Source organism: Crocodylus porosus, unplaced genomic scaffold (genome assembly GCF_001723895.1).
Source record: "Crocodylus porosus isolate Cpor-Errol unplaced genomic scaffold, CroPor_comp1, whole genome shotgun sequence".
NCBI lineage: Eukaryota > Metazoa > Chordata > Crocodylia > Crocodylidae > Crocodylus > Crocodylus porosus.
This window is the reverse complement of record NW_017728911.1, coordinates 13,458,075-13,474,276: the sequence shown is the minus strand read 5'-3', so window position 1 is coordinate 13,474,276 and position 16,202 is coordinate 13,458,075. Positions and strand designations below refer to the sequence as shown.

Sequence of the window (16,202 nt, the reverse complement as noted above, 5' to 3'; positions counted from 1 at the left end):
ATATCAGGAGGCGCTACTTCACGGTCAGGGCGGCTAGGGTCTGGAACCAGCTTCCAAGAGAAGTGGTGCTGGCTCCTACCCTGGGGGTGTTTAAGAGGAGGTTAGATGTACACGTTGCTGGGGTCGTTTGATCCCAGTACTCTTTCCTGCCCAGGCAGGGGGTCGGACTAGATGATCTGCTCAGGTCCCTTCCAACCCTAGAAACTATGAAACTACATTTCTTCACTGACACTGAAAGTCCTAAACACAAAATGCAAACACAGCCAATGGGTCAAATCCTATTAGAATTATACCCAAGTCAGTATCTCAAACTAAGTAAAAACTTAACATCAGAAAAATACATGGACTTTTGTTTAAAAGCAGCTTCCAAACAAGCTGATGTAAGATATGATCTTAAAACAGTAACCTATTCCAGGATGCCTTGAAGGCAAAGGCATTTCTACCCCTGATAACCTTTATACACTTTTTTTTAAAAGAGGAAACAAAGAATAGAAATTATTAATAAGAGTCTTTTAATGGGAGGGGTGGGGGGAAGGAGGGGGTCGGACAACCCATCAACAAAAAAAGTCCTTTTTCCTAAACTTAAGAAACATGGTCTCATTTGCACTTCGGGTGTCTAAAGACATTACAAGTGCTTTCCCACCAATTGTTTCATCTCATTTCCCAAAACACCTCCAAATAAGAAAATAATTGTACTGTTTAGAAATATTTTAGTGGAATGTTCAGCCAACAATTCAAGGCCAGTAATACAACTGTATTTCCTGTCTGTAGCTTTCACAATAAAAAATAAATAAGCCAACTCTGCAAGGTGCAGAGAGAAAAATCAGAATATTTTCCAGAACCACATGCTACAACAAAAAGAATGCAAAGACTTGCATACATGCTCAACTTTAATCTCTAAGATAAACATACGAGTAAGGGCCGCATCTAAATACTCGTTATTCATCGAGATTGGCTCAGATCACCCATTTTCCATAGAATGCACTGACTGCTGGTCTGTTATTTTTAGTTTTGCAGAGCCTTACATAAGGATCTATGAAAGATACCAAACAATGTTAAGTAGTATTGTTCATTCCAACGTTAAATTGAGCTACTGTTTCAAAGCAGGAAGCCCTGCTCACCCACCAAGGACTGAACTTCCTCTCTGCTGATCTGCAGTTCTTTCCAAACTCAGTAAAAGGGGGTTAGTACAAAAACACAAAAAGGAGCCACTAACAGGAGAAAAGTTACTCCCACAGCAAACATACGCCTGAGTCTCAGTACAAGCAAAACAGGAACTCTTCCCTGAATTACAAAGCCAAGAGCTGACACTCAGTTAGAAAGATGTCTGTCTTAGTGTCAGGAGCTAACAGCAGCATTCTTTGTCTAGTGGTTGACTCATAAGTCAGAGAGATTTGGGGAAGTTTAATGAGTATGTACCTCTGGTGTAAGCTAACTTTGGCATAAATAGGAGCTGTCCTATGTCAGGACTGGGAGTGACAGATAGACTTTGAATCCATGTGGAACCTTCACTGGGGAAGTCGCCATCTCTCTCGTCTACAAAAGAGTGAACAGTTTCACAGTGGTCACCAATGGTGTTTCCTAGGAACTGAAAAAAACATCCCTTAATGCCAGTCTTTTATCTTTTTAAACTAATACATATGAAGGCCCAGACTTACTGCATTTCTTATTCAATTAACCCAGAATTAATTTGATGTTATTACACTTAATTTGGGAATTTACTAGAATGACACTGCTGTTTCTTTCAGTTCCCCTATTTTTCTTAATAGCTTTTTTTAAGTCCATTTAGAAGCTTAATTATGCCACTGGCAGCATAACAAAACAGAAAGGCTAAGTAGCAGCAGGCAGCTGAAAACAGATCAGCACCAGTCGCTGCCATGCCCATCTTAATCATACAATACTCAAACCAAAAGGCACACAGCAATAAAGTTATTAAATAAGCAACATGCTGCATGGTGCTTGTTCTTTGGATCAAAGCTATTAGGTAGTTGTCCCAGGCCAAAAAGTTGCAGTCTGGACTTCACTGAACTTGTATTACACCTCGATGCCACAGGATCCCCCAAAGAGTTGAATGTGACAGCTGTGCTCTTCAAGAGTAATGGATTTTTCAGCAACATATCACGAAAGCTGAAATCAGATTCACTGAGATGGCTAACCCACAGCTTTCGAACTTCCCTCCCTCATGTAGCAAACTTGCCATGAATCTCATTGCCTTCAGGGAAAATAAAATAACACCACCCTACCCCTCAAAATTTTATACAACTTAATTTTAATTTTTACACAAAACCAACATATTTATTTAAAAGATGTATGTACTCTCTATAGGAAATGTTTAATTTGTGAGGATTAGGCTACTTGGTATATTTAACAGTTATAATGTACTGGGATAATACATGATAAGACCACGCCTGATGCCCAGAAAAGATTTTAAAAAGCTACCAAATTGGTTCTTAGTATAATTCAAGGTGCTGGTTTGGATCTATAAAACTATGCATGGTTGGAATCCAATCTATCCATCTCTCATATTTCCATCCTTGTGCAATAAATAACCTGCCAGCTGAGATCAGCAAGACACTCCTACTAATCAACCCCAGATTCAAACACTGGTTTAGAGACATGGAGACGCGACACTTTTGGTGGGCAGTCATTGGCTCAGGAATTCTCTGCCACATTTGTCTTACAGAAGGCGAAGCGTATTGACCTCTAAGGCATGCTCCAAGGCTTATCATTTTACTCTGCCTTTTCCTAAGTAAGTAGCCTGAATAGGTTGGTTTTTATGGTCATTCACAAAAATATTCTCTACTCTTTTTTAACTATAAAACTAGCTGCAAATACAACGTTAATTATCCCCCTGTCATTTGCACCAAATCATTCCTCTAATTTATAAGCATTCACCTGTTTAACAATGGCAAGTCTGTTTTAACTAAGTAAATCAATATCTTATCACTACTTTGTATTGTAGGTTTGGTTCTTCTGCTGTTCTTCTGCTATAAAGCTTTTCAGTAACTGACAGATGGAATTATTTAAAAATTAATTTTACCACCTCTAGGATACCACAAAGAATAAGGGCCCAACTCCAACATACCCAGTTTTCCCAGAGTCACAATGGGCCCTTTGTGTTTCATCTAAATTTGATACAATTTAATGAGTAACAAAACCATTAACCAATAGTTGCACAGAGCAACCAAATTCATACTCTCAGAAAGTGATCAAATCTGCACAATTAGTTTCTTACAATGGTAAAACAAAAATTAAAATTTGAATTCCAGTAAACTAGTAAATTATTGCTACTAAAGCCAACTGAAGTTAAAAATGTTCCCAGTGAATTAACACTCCCAGGGAATAGGATAGATTACTGTAGTAGAGACATTCCTCACTTTAAGCCACTTTCAGAGGCCGCTTCTTTGAGTATGTAGAGAGTGACTATCAATCCCTGCAAAGTGCATCTAATACTACCTTATAAGGCTGCTATTGAATGGCACTAGTCACTCTGTCCTGACCAGGAACTCAGAGCCAAAACCGGATCTGGCAGTAGAGAATTCCAACAACGTAAGAAAGGCCTCAACAGTCTCCCATCTTCTTCATTAAAGCCTGACTGTGGAAGTGACAATATTGTATCTATTACTTGTTCTAACTTTTTCTATATTTTAATTGTATGAAATTTGAATTTCTATAGCTTACCTTTCTGTGTTCAATTGAGCCCTGTGGGATGACAAGCTGAAATCCTAGCACTGCTAGAGAACTGAGAATTCTGGAAAAAAAAAAAAATTAAATATTGCAGGTATCAATGAATCAGACTGTGTATCCTAGCAATCTGTCACAGGCAATGAACCTGTACAAGCTCATGTACTTGTATGGCATTACCAACGTGAGAAGTTTCATTATATGTTATGAAAAACCTTTATTTAATAACACTGCTTTAACTATGTAGCAAGTGTTTGTATAACACACATGTAGGTAGATACATACTTGCAAAACTACTCAGTAACTTAGAGCATAGCAAAGAAAGGCTAGTTTGAGCTGGCCAAATAACTGCACCCTCCCAGTATATACAAGGTGCAATACATTAATACAAACTTAAACACATTTTTGCTTGAATGGTAAAACAATACTTACTTGAATATAATACGTTTCTTTCCGTCCAACTGGCATGTGGGGAAAGCCCCTTGTCTTACAATTTCAGCACGGACGGGACAGGCCAAGCTGGGCTCACCCCGTGCCATGCCATGCAGTCCCCAGCCTTGTAGCCAGAACTGCGTTGTACCAGGCCGTACCGGGCTGCATACTGGCCAGGGCCAGCGGGGTTGTTCTGCTTTCCTCTCCTCTGGCTGCAGCTGCTGCTGCCACTACTCCTAGGCCTGCCCCTGTCGTGCCATGCTACTTTGGGTGGACAGGCAGGAAGCTTCAGCAGGAGGTTTCTGCCCAGTGCATGAAGCTCTGGCTCCAGCTCCCAATTACCTTCCACCCACTTCATGAGCAGCCTCTGCAGGAGAGCAGCACAGGTGGAAGGCAGCCACAAGCTGGAGCTGGATCTCCATGCCCTGTGCAAGAGCCTCCCACTGAAGCTTCCCCTCACCCGCCTGCCTCGAGTGACAGGGCAGAGGCAGGAGCTGCAGCTGGAGCTGAGGGGAGCAGGACAGCGCTGCTGGCCCTGGCCAGCATGCACAGCTTCCAGAGAGCCTGTTCCCAGTGTGGCTGAAGCCAGCTGAGTGCTACTGTGCTCCCCTTGCTTCCAGTGGCCATTCCTCCACCCACTCCTCCTGCTGCACCACTCTGGGCAGGGGGAGGGGGATGGGAAGCCTCAGCCCAGCTGCTCCTTCTGGAGGTGATGAGAGCAGAGGAACATCTGACTGGCTGCAGCCGCACTGGGAACATCCCCACCAGAAGCTGCATGCCGGCTGGGGTTGGGGCTGGGGGAAGTGTAGATGCAGGCTGCCCAGGTGGGGGCAGGTGGGGCTCAGCTCCATGTGGAGCAGTGCAGGGGCAGCCAGTTCGTGGACCAGAACCAGCTCATGGGCTGTATTTTGCCTGCCCCTGGGTTAAGGACTATTTAGAAAAGCTGGATGTGTACAAGTTCATGGGGCCAGATGAAATGCATCCAAAGGTGCTTAGGGAATTGGCTAACATGATTGCAGAGCCACTGGCCATTATCTCTGAAAGTTCATGATAATGAGGAGGAGGTCCCAGACAATTGGAGACGGACAAATATAGTGCCCATTTTGAAGAAAGGGAAGAAGCAGGATCCAGGGAACTACAGACCAGTCAGCCCCACTTCAGTCCCCAGAAAAATCATGAAGCAGGTCCTCAACGAATCCATTTCTAAATATTTGAAGAAGAAGAAGGTGATTAGGAAAAGTTGGCATGGATTCACCAAGGGCAAGTCATGCCCAACCAACCTGACTGCTAGGGCTGTGCAAAGCTTCAGTCCCCAATTCAATTTGGCGGAGATTCGGCCCAATTCAGTGGCCAAATCTCCAAATCTGAATCAAATCAGGAGACCCTTTAATTTCTCCAAACTGAATCGGAACCCTCCAAATCAATTCGGAAAGATTCGGTGATTTGGACATAGACACAGCTTTAAATGTTTTTTCTACATACCTCAAGGTACCAGGCAGATGGAGTCCCACAGGAGTATAGTGTGGGTCCCGACCACACTCAGCAGCAGACCCAGAAGTGGACCAGAAGGGGCACCTCCAGGTCCACCAGGGAGCATGCTGGGGTGACCCCCTGCACCACCCCAGCTCAGCAGCTAGTGCCTGCTGGGTCTGGGGGGGGATACCTGGGGTCCCACCATGGCCAATCACCAAGCCAAAGAGGTGCAGGGAGGGGCCCCCAATGTGCTCGGTGGTGGACCTGGAAGTGGATCAGAACTGCTTCCAATCCACTTCTGAGCTCACCGCTGAGCACGCAGGGCCCCACACTCCTGTGGGACACTCCATCCACCCCAGCATCGCAGCGTTCACGAGCCGCACCTGGTACCTCAAGGTACGTAAAATAACATTTAAAGCTGTATCTATGTCCAAATCACTGATTCTCTGAATCAGCATTGAATCTTTAAATTTGGATTCAGCTGATTTGAATCAGGGACAGTGATCCAAATCAACGAATTAAATCACTGTCCCTGAGTTGGGCCAACTCCAAATCAAATATGGCCCATTTCACACACCTCTACTGACTGCCTTCTATGATGAGAACTGGCTCTGTGGCTGCAGTGGACATAACATACCTTGACTTTAGCAAGGCTTTTGATACCATCTCCCACAGCATTCTTGAAAGCAAGCTGAGGAAGTACGAGTTGGATGAATGGACTGTAAGGTAGATAGAAACCTCGCTGGATTGTCAGGCTCACTGGGTAGTAACCAATAGCCCAATATCTAGCTGGCAGCTAGAATCAAGTAGAGTGCCCCCAGGGATGGTCCTGGGGCAATTTTTGTTCAATATCTTGATTAATGATCTGGAAGATGGGATGGATTGCACCCTCAGCAAGTTCACAGATGACACCAAGCTGGAGGGAGTAGTAGATACACTCGAGGGTAGGGCTAGGATTCAGAGTGACCTAACAAATTGGAGAATTAGACCAAAAGAAATCTTATGAGGTTCAAGAAGGACAAGTTCAAAGTCCTGCACTTAGAATGGAAGAAGCCTGTAGCCTGGGGACTGACTGACTACACAGCAGCTCTGCAGAAAATGATCTGGGGATTACAGTGGACAATAAGATGGATATGAGTCAGCAGTGTACCCTTGCTGCCAAGAAGACTAACAGCATACTGGGCTGTATTAGTAAAAGTGTTGCCAGATCAAAGGAAGTCATTATTCTGTTTTATTCTGTATTGGGTCCCTTACTATAGAAAAGATATAGATAAGTTGGAGAGAGTCCAGCAGAGGGCAACAAAAATGGTTCAGGGGCTGGAGCACGTGACTTCTGAGGAGAGGCTGAGAGAACTGGGTTTATTTAGTCTGCAGAAGATAAGACTAAGGGGGGATTTGATAGAAGCTTTTAACTACCTGAAGAATAGGTCCAAAGAGGATGGAGCTTGCTTGTTCTCAGTGGTGACAGATGACAGAACAAGGAGCAATGGTCTCAAGTTGCTACAAGGGAGGTTTAGGTTGGATATTAGGAAAAACTTCTCATAAGGAGGGTAGTAAAGCACTGGAACAAATTACCGAGAGAGGTGGTGGAATCTGCATCCTTGTAGGTTTTTAAAACCCAGTTTGACAAAGCCTTGGCTGGAATGATTTAGTTGGGGATGGTCCTGCTTTGAGCAGAAGATTAGATTAAATGACCTCCAGAATCATAGAAAGTTAGGGTTAGAAAGGACTTCAACAGGTCATGTAGTCCAACCTCCTGCTCAAAGCAGGACACTTGGATGCCTATTTTACTGGGCATACAAAAAACTAGAACTCTTGGTTCCAAAATGATACCTTTTATTAGACCAACTGGAAAATGACAAGAAAACTGTCCTTTTCTGCAAGCTTTCAGGATCAAAGTCCCTTTTGTCAGGTGCTGGGAAAAGTGTAGAAGGTATCTTGCTGGGATCATTTGATTCCAGCTGACTTCCTATCCCTTGGGCAGGGGGCTGGACCTGAAGAACTTGCAAGGTCCCTTCCAGCCCTAATGTCTATGAAATCTAGATCATTCCAGCCAAAGCTTTGTCTAGCCGGGTTTTGAAAACCTCCAAGGATGCAGCTTCCATCACCTCTCTGGGTAACCTGCTCCAGTGTTTTACTACCCTGCTAGTGAGAAAATTCTTCCTAATATCTAAACTTCCCTAGCTGCAACTTGAGACTGTTGCTCCTTGTTCCATCCCTTCCAACCCTAATTTTCTATTATTCTATGATACATTCACTTGTACCTACAATTTTGCCCAGTTTGCCTCCTGTAAGAATTAGTGGCCCTCTACATGAAGGAATGAGTAGCCAGCAGTTTCTGAATCCCAAACAAAGAGGCAAAAGTGGTGGATCCAATGAAACGAAGACAATCCCATAAAAATCTGCTGCAAACTAATGGACCAGACAAAATTCAGCTTTCCTTCCAAACCCAGCTCCTTTTTCCCCTCTGTATATTGTGATCCTTGGGATAAGGGGCCACTAGACGGAGACAGGTTTTTTGCACAAGTCAAACATTTTGTTACTACAAGCACAGAAAACACAAGAAAAACAGCTCCCTACATAAGAAAAACATTTGTGTTTGCATTCATTGACATACTGAGAAAAGAACTTGTCCACTGGATAATAAGCATTAATTACATGGTGCCTACCACCTCCTTCTCATCATGTCCTGTGCCTCTTGCATAAAGCAATAAACCATGAAAAGGGTAAAAAAAAAAAAAAAAAGTAACTAAATGACTTTTGCAGCGCCACTCTCTCAAAATCAGAAGATTTCAAAAAAAATTCAATGCATGTTATAGTTCTTTGCTTTCATGAGTGCATTGAAGATCCAGTTGGAGTTAGTGCCAATGCTAGGCACTGCCTAACCATATAGCAAGAAAAGGGGCAACCTAAAGGCAGAGAGAGAAAAGGGAAACTTGGTACAAAGATGGAAACTAATTTGCCCAAAGATCACAGATCAGCCGAAAGGAAGATCTGAATGCAGAACTCAAGTCTCCCAGCTGTTAAACCATACTGCCTCCCCAAATGTGTCTGGTAATCCAGGACCTACTAATATTTTCCCATTGTCCTTGTGAGTTCCCTAATAGAACACTATTTCCAGTTAAGGTTTACTGAAAGTATGACATATTTCCATGTAATTAACTATAACACAAATTAAAGACAACCCCTGGCAGCCTCAACTTGAATTATAGCTAAAATAATTTTTTGATTCTGTTTTTTTTTTCCCCTAGATAAATGCTTGCTTTATTTCTTTCTGGGGGTCCTCACCCCCTCCCTTTATAGCATCTACTCCCTTTCTTCCCTAAGAGGCTGCAAAATTAAGCTCTGTATTTTCATAAAGAAATTAACCCTTACAAGAACTTTAAAGGAAAAGGTTTTTCCATCACTACAGTGGGCTGCACATTTCTGGGAATACATCCTGTTAAACTCCTGCAAAAGTGTAGATCTGGAGAGACTGAGAGCTGTAATCTTCAAAGCAAATTACTTACCAGATTAAAAAATGCCCACTTTAGAACTGAAATCCTTAGCGCTTGTCTGATTATTCTGTGCCAAGCTTTTCCTGACCATTCTCTAAAGAGGCTGCATTATTATCTGCATCTCTGTCTGTATGCAAGACAATGAGGGTAGTTTATAGTTTGCACTTCTGTACATGGTTGGGTCTGCCAGAAACATTTGTTATCAACCTATTGTTTCGAACACATAAGAAACTGGCAGGACTACTTATTCATTCCAAAGGTAAACCTCTGGTTTTCAGTCAACGTGTGGCTTTTTTTTTTTTAATGTCATTTCACTTAATAGTTTGCTTTGGCTAACTTTTTTGGATTTGACATCTTTTTTTTTTTTTTTATTTAATCATGTTTGACTAATACTGCGCCCTGACCTACAAAAATAGGCTCCTGCTGCTCCAGTGAGTTTGTTCAGGTCCTCTTAATGTACAGAAAGCCAAAAAGAATAAATTTACATCAAAAAGATGTGAAATGATACATCACGATATAACACACTGTCAAACAGAACGTCCATCTACCACTCCAATAAAAATAGCGGAGTGATTTGCCACAGTAGATCATACTATTTTCCTGCAAACCAGGAGGTGCAGTTGCAGTTTACATGATATACTAGCTAGCTAGCTGGCTCACTGATACAGTTTAGCTGCAGCAGCAGGGGCTTTAGGGCAGACTGCAGAAGACTGTCAATGACAGTGAGTAAGTACTCAGAGGCCAACACTGTATCCCACTAAGCTCAGGCATATTTCCATGAGCAACAAGCACACCTTTTGCAATGTAGACATAATCACCCCCTTTCTGTCATCCATTCCAGTGTGGAATCCAACCCGGAACCACAGGTGTAGCTTTGGGTCTAGGGATTTCAATAAAATACCTGACATTTGAAATTCAGAAGATGGAGAGTTGGAATCATAACCACTCTACTTCCATCTAAATGAAGGAAAAGATTTCATACACAAGACACAGCTGTCATTCCTAAAGAGATATGAATGCACACCTTACGCTTAGCGGTCACCTGCATATTCAGAAAGTTTGCTTTCTAAAATACAGAAATAGCTAAACTTTCAAAAGATGCCATGGTTTTCTTCAGGAAGAAGAGTTTTTTACTTTGGAACTTATTTCCTCCATTTTTATCACACTGGACCTTTTCAGTAACACACAACTATCCTCTCTGAATTAACTCCAATGTAAGTATTAATGTATTTACATTTGCAAGATTACAATTATTTAAAAAGCATTTACTGCAAAAGGGAACTATTAACTTCAATTAAAAAATGAAGAAGTTTGCAAGAAATCCTGCTAATATACAAGTGCAAGGTTAACAGCAGCTCTGCCTGCTAAATTTGAACAAGACACTGAGACCTTTCACACTTCATACTCCACTTGAAACAAGGTCCTTGTCTGATCCCTTTAAAGGAATCTACATACTTCACCAATCAACTCTTTGAACATGACTTTGTATTAAGGCACCAATGGTCCAAATAGAGAATATGCCTCTAAGCTTTTAAAGCCTATAGACAAATAATCAATTGATACTTACTGCAATCTGACAAGAGCATATTAAATACTTTTAAAAGGGTATTTTGTGGTACAACTTACCTCAAAGATACCATTAAGCTGTCTACCATGATCTTTTACTGTGAAGTGTCTTGAGGGGAAAAACTCTGTTAAAATATGATGCAGATTACACAAGAATCCTGCAGAATAAGAGAGAAAAACATCTGTCAGCATCTTTTACTGGCAATTTTCCAAGATGCCTATGAAACTAGAGATGGACCCACACCAAACATTTATAGCCAAACTCCCTTGAACTTTGCAACAGTTCAGGTTAGAACTTAAGTCTGTCCCTGTTCAGCAAAACATGAAACCTATGCTTACCGCCCACAGAAATCAATGGGTTTTAAGTGCTGAAGTGCTTTGCTTAACAAGAATGAACTGCTAACTCAGGAATAACCAGGTTCATATAACTGGTATTAATTTATATCTTTATTTCACATTCCCTTTTAATCCCTTTGAAAGCTTCAGGTCCTCTTTCTCCAACACATGCCTTACCATTATTTCATAACCCATAGCAAGCTGAGGCCCTGTGTGGTGACTTATTTTAGAATAGGACAGACATTTTTTTTTAAAGGTTTCCAAATATTGGTACCAGCGCTCCACAGGAGTGTATGTTGCCTAAGCTTTTGGATACACACAGCAGAAAATGCGTCTCTGAGTACAGCCAAAACACAACAGCCAATACATCCTTCTATGAATTCAACCTTCTATAGTTTACCTCTCCACATTGCTCCAGTAATATCCGAGCACCTCCCAACGTTCCTGCTGGGCACCGCTGTTACCCTTGTAGGCGGCAGCACTGAGGAACACTGAAAGCTCCTGGCAAAGCACTGAACCCAGAGTTCCCCAGTCCCAGCCAACCATCCTAACCATGAGTTTGGCCTTCCTCCTCTCATAAGAGAATATTTTATATTTGTGATACTTAGTTCTGCAAATCCGTAGGTGATTTCTGTTACCCAAATGTAGCTTTATTGTGTGGTTAAATCCTAAATTGTTGAGAAACTAAAGGACTTATTTGCTTGGTAAAGTTTCAGACACTGGGAAAGCAAATTGAGATACTAATAAGAGCCCAAACAACTGATGTGGGAGAGCACAGTATTAACCTTAGGAAAAAATAATTTAGTTTCAGTTAAGGACTGAACCTACCTCTACAGATCTCAGAGCTGAATCAACTCTGGCCTATATTATGCCATTTACAAACAGTTATGTGTTGAAATGCAATGCAGTGAACAGAAACATTAGAGTATTGCTACTTGTAGATAAATAATTCTCAATTTTTGCCAGCCAGTCAGGCAATTACAAATTGGTTAGAAAAGAAAAAGGTTTATGAGAGCCTTTTAAAAAATATGTAGTTAGGTAACCTACACACACTGTTAGAAATACTTATCATTTATAAGTATCTAGACAACCTTCACATCCCACATAATCCAGGAAATTTCCACAGACAAATCTGAAAACAAAGTGTCCTTTTTGGCTTTCCTTTTTCTACAATCAGTTTAACAGAAAGGCAAGGAAGAAGAGAAATGTTGTGCCAAAACTGTGTGTGTTTGTGTATATATAAGCACAACAGGCTCAAATTGCTCATTAGGACGAAGCATTTCGGTTTAAAAAACCTACCCTGCTACCTTGTTGCTCTGCCTCCATTGAGATGATTCAAGGGCCTCTCTGTAAGAGTGCTTTCAAAGTATTCTCCTTCCTAAATACAAATGCCTACAGCTACATAATTTTGTTTTAGGAAGATATCCAGTACTTTGGGCTAGATCCTCTGCTGGTGTCAGTAGGCATGACTTTCTGCCAGAAATGTACCACGTCACACCATCAGCCCTGCTCCCCTTTAGATTCTTGCCAAACCTACAAAAAAAAATTTCTAAGCATTTTGACAGATGCCCTAAGAAGCTATTTACTAAAGACATTCTTGCAAAAACTGTTAAGGAGACAAAGACCTATTTTCCTGCTACCTGATATATAATTATCAAAAACTCCAAGGCCAACAATCTTGGATTCACGGTAGTAGAAGCTAGAGGATACATATGCAACATAGATTGCCACCAGCAGAGTTTCAAATCCGATTTACCAGATGTACTTTCTTCCTCTGATTTTTTTTTACTCATTCCAAGATAATCTTTTCTTTCCCCATGCTCCTATGGGAGGGGAAGGCAGGAGGAGGGGTAGAAAAATGTGATCCCAGTCGAAGATTGTGATACTAATTCAGACAAAAATAAATGTGTATCAACCTAATCTACTCTGCAAATGACACCTTGTTCTGAAAAACAAAGATGTTCTTATGGACACAGCAGGCATGTCTACATGACATATTTACTGCATGGTAGACTAATTAGCTGTGCAGTACATGTTGCATATCTACACATGCACCCCTACTAAGCTAAACTAAGTAACTATGCAGCAGGGTAGTACTTGTAAATAAAAGCAATATCTTGCTGCAGAGTTTTTTTTTACTCCACAGCAGTGCACATATAGATGCTGCCCTGGCTGGCTGGCTGGGGCTCGAGGGTGCTTCAGTGCAAGGGGCTGTTTGCCGGCTAGCCCCACACTGAAGCACCCTCATGCCCCAGCCATCCCCTCCACAACACATTTAGCTGGGGGGAGCAGCACCAGGCTGGCAGACTGACTCCTCCCAGTCTCTGCCAGCAGAGTCTGCTCCAACCCAACTCAATTTGCTGCAGTCCCAGGCGCATGTGAAGACACGGTGCCCAGGAACAATAAACTCCAGAGTTTCTTATGCACATTTTACCCAGAGTTTTTAATACAAAGTTCTGAAACTATGTCACTTATTTGCCCCCAGTGGGATCTGAAGCACACAATGATATGTTAGATAGACAATTAATGTAAGGGCCACACATAACAGATTTTGAAACTTCTAAAAGTCTTACAAGCATTCTACAGCAGTTAATAGTTCTTGAGGTCTTGTAAATACTAAAACAAACATTTTTTTAAATTGAAGGAATCTGAAAGTATTGCAGATACATCTAGCAACGTGCAGTCCCATATACCCATGCACACCACAATGACTGCAGAAGGAATAACACACAGTGCATCTGGTCATGAACTGTGGTGTTGGGTGGTGCTGTTAAGCAGAGATGTATATGACACTTAACACAACATGAAAGTTGTTGAAAGTTTCCAAGATATTCTATAGTCTACCCTGGGAAAAAGCCAAGACTTATGAAAGTTTTTCAAAAACCAGAAAGAAGATGCACTGAATTTGCATCTGCCCTATTACCACTAAGCTTGCTGGCTTTCAGGTCATAGAAATTTCTTAATCTCACTATAGCTTTTTCCTTTTATGTAATTAATTGGACCAGAGCAAGAGACAGTAGTGGCTAGGTCACTCATATGGGAAGGTTATCCTATTAAAAGGCCTGTATCTCCCACATCCCAGGTGAGTGTGCTAACCTCAGAACTATCCTGGTGGATAAGTACAAATGCAGGCTATTCTGAGGCAGTTCTATCATGCCCAGAGAAACTTTCTCTTCTGTTAAAAGTGATCTTTTCCACAAAAAGTTTGGGTTTTTTTACAAATCAAGCCTTTTATGACCAACCCCCTCCCCCCACCCACTAGGCTTACTAGACTTTACTTCTCCCCTCCTCAATTCTTGACCAAGTTTACCTAGCCCTAGAGGGTATTACAACTGATTGTGGTCCCTACAGTCATACTACCTCTCACAATTTCCAGTACTCACACAGGATCACCCTTCCGTAGCTCTACTAGATGCCAACATTCGGCACTTTAAATGAATCAGAGCGTTACTAATAATAAAGGCAATGTCAAAATGGAGTGAAAAGGAGAATAACAGCTACTCAGAGAAGAAACATCTACTATAACTATGCTTGCCATTTTTTAGGAAGTTACACATAATATCTTAAGCACTGTTGAATGATACAATACACAAAAATATAAATCGCTGAGACAGATCTGATAGGGCACAGAGGTTAAGAAAAGAAGCTTTGCTGGGAAGCCACTAGTGAGCTAAAAACAATATCTATGGGCTAATCAAGTTAAATACATTTTCCTCCTTTAAGAAAGTTTCAAAAAAATATTCAGAGAGCTAATTAATTAGTTATCTTAACCTCTTAAATATCATGGGACCTATCACATGGAATTCTTCAAGTGACTGTACCCTTTGTTTATTGTGAACAGAAAGTATTTCACTTTCAGGAACTCCCATACAATCCTTAGGAAGCCTTTTAGCTCCTCATTCCTTTAATTCTGTCACTTCCTATTATCTATGCATTAGCTATAAACTTAGCAAAACCTTCTTAATCTGCCTGTGTTTACACATATGCAATGAAAAAATCTTATAAAACTATTTTAACCTGAATCAATGATGCTTCCATCATCTAGATATACCCAAACTCAATTATGTTCAAAATAGGTCAGAGCTGTATGACCTATTTGTCTTGTTGCCTTAAATACATGGCAAACCAAGTTAAATTTCCTTTGATATTTATCTTTCCAGTTAGATAGTATATCTCGCCAGCTATTGACAATGGCTATTTGAAGTAGCTATGAAACTTGAGTGGCTTTCTAAAGTAGTATTTTCCAGTGATTTACAGCTCACTTTTTTATTAGTTAAGAAAAGTTCAATGGCAAATAATGCTGAGTGAGATTTGCCTTTCAAAATTTTAGATAATCCTTTTAATAAAGCAAAGACAGTCTTTGACTATAACCTCCTACATACTGGAAGAACAGTTTACTACAGAGAGGCAGCTAATAACCATGTACATGAGCCCTTTGGATTGCCTCCAGTTCACTACATTGACAACACCTCCATACAGAGTTGCACAGTACAGTACATTAAACAAGCTGGATACTTTTGTACAATCTCTGCACAAACTATGGGCAACCAAGGCAGGAAGGAGAACAGGGAAAGAGGGTGAGTCATATTGCATCTCTTGACGTACAAAGCCAAATTCATCTATGGAACCTGGGTTATAATGGGATGTCTAGATCCAAGAAGGACTTCATTGATTAAAGCATTACCTAAACAGACTTTAGGCACCTACATGCAAAATTGTGATCTATACACCTCCACTTAGCTGCTATTTAATTCTGGGAATGCAGAAATTCACTGGAGTCAGTTTAAACTCACTTTTTTACTTTAAAGGTCTCCAAGCACCAAGCACCTACAGTTCAGTTTCTGAGCCTGCTCTTAACAGCAGAGCACCTAGCTCCTTTACCTAAGCCTGACTGGGATCCAGAAGCTAAGCCACTTAGGAGATGGAGGTGGAGGAAGCAGTCTGGTAGGTATGCTCTAGAAGCAGCTAACACACTGACAGAATCGGGCTTCCTACAAAATGCAGTAGTAGCCACCATTTAACCTTTTTTAAAAAAAATAACAGGGCCACTAGTAGAGAAGGAAGCGCTCTTACACCCAATGGAAAGAAGGGGTCATCACCAGGGAGGACTATTCTGCAGTTACTCGGGGATGTAGGGGGGTAGTTAGGAAGGCCAAGGCAGAGATGGAACTGGGACTAGCTTCCCAGATTAAGGACAATAAGAAGTCCTTTTTT

General features: G+C 41.3%; 1 protein-coding gene across 1 annotated transcript in view; it reads right to left on the bottom strand.

Moving 5' to 3' along the window:
* Positions 1 to 10,806, bottom strand: part of THSD4 (thrombospondin type 1 domain containing 4) — a 639,363-nt gene extending 628,557 nt beyond the window's left edge. The window contains exons 1-2 of the mRNA XM_019533460.1: positions 10,713 to 10,806; positions 3,682 to 3,751 (exon numbers count right to left, since the gene is read on the bottom strand). Coding sequence (XP_019389005.1) covers positions 3,682 to 3,751; positions 10,713 to 10,741 — 99 coding nt within the window. The 5' untranslated portion in view covers positions 10,742 to 10,806. The remainder of the gene's footprint in view (positions 1 to 3,681; positions 3,752 to 10,712) is intronic.
* Positions 10,807 to 16,202: the final 5,396 nt, after the last annotated feature.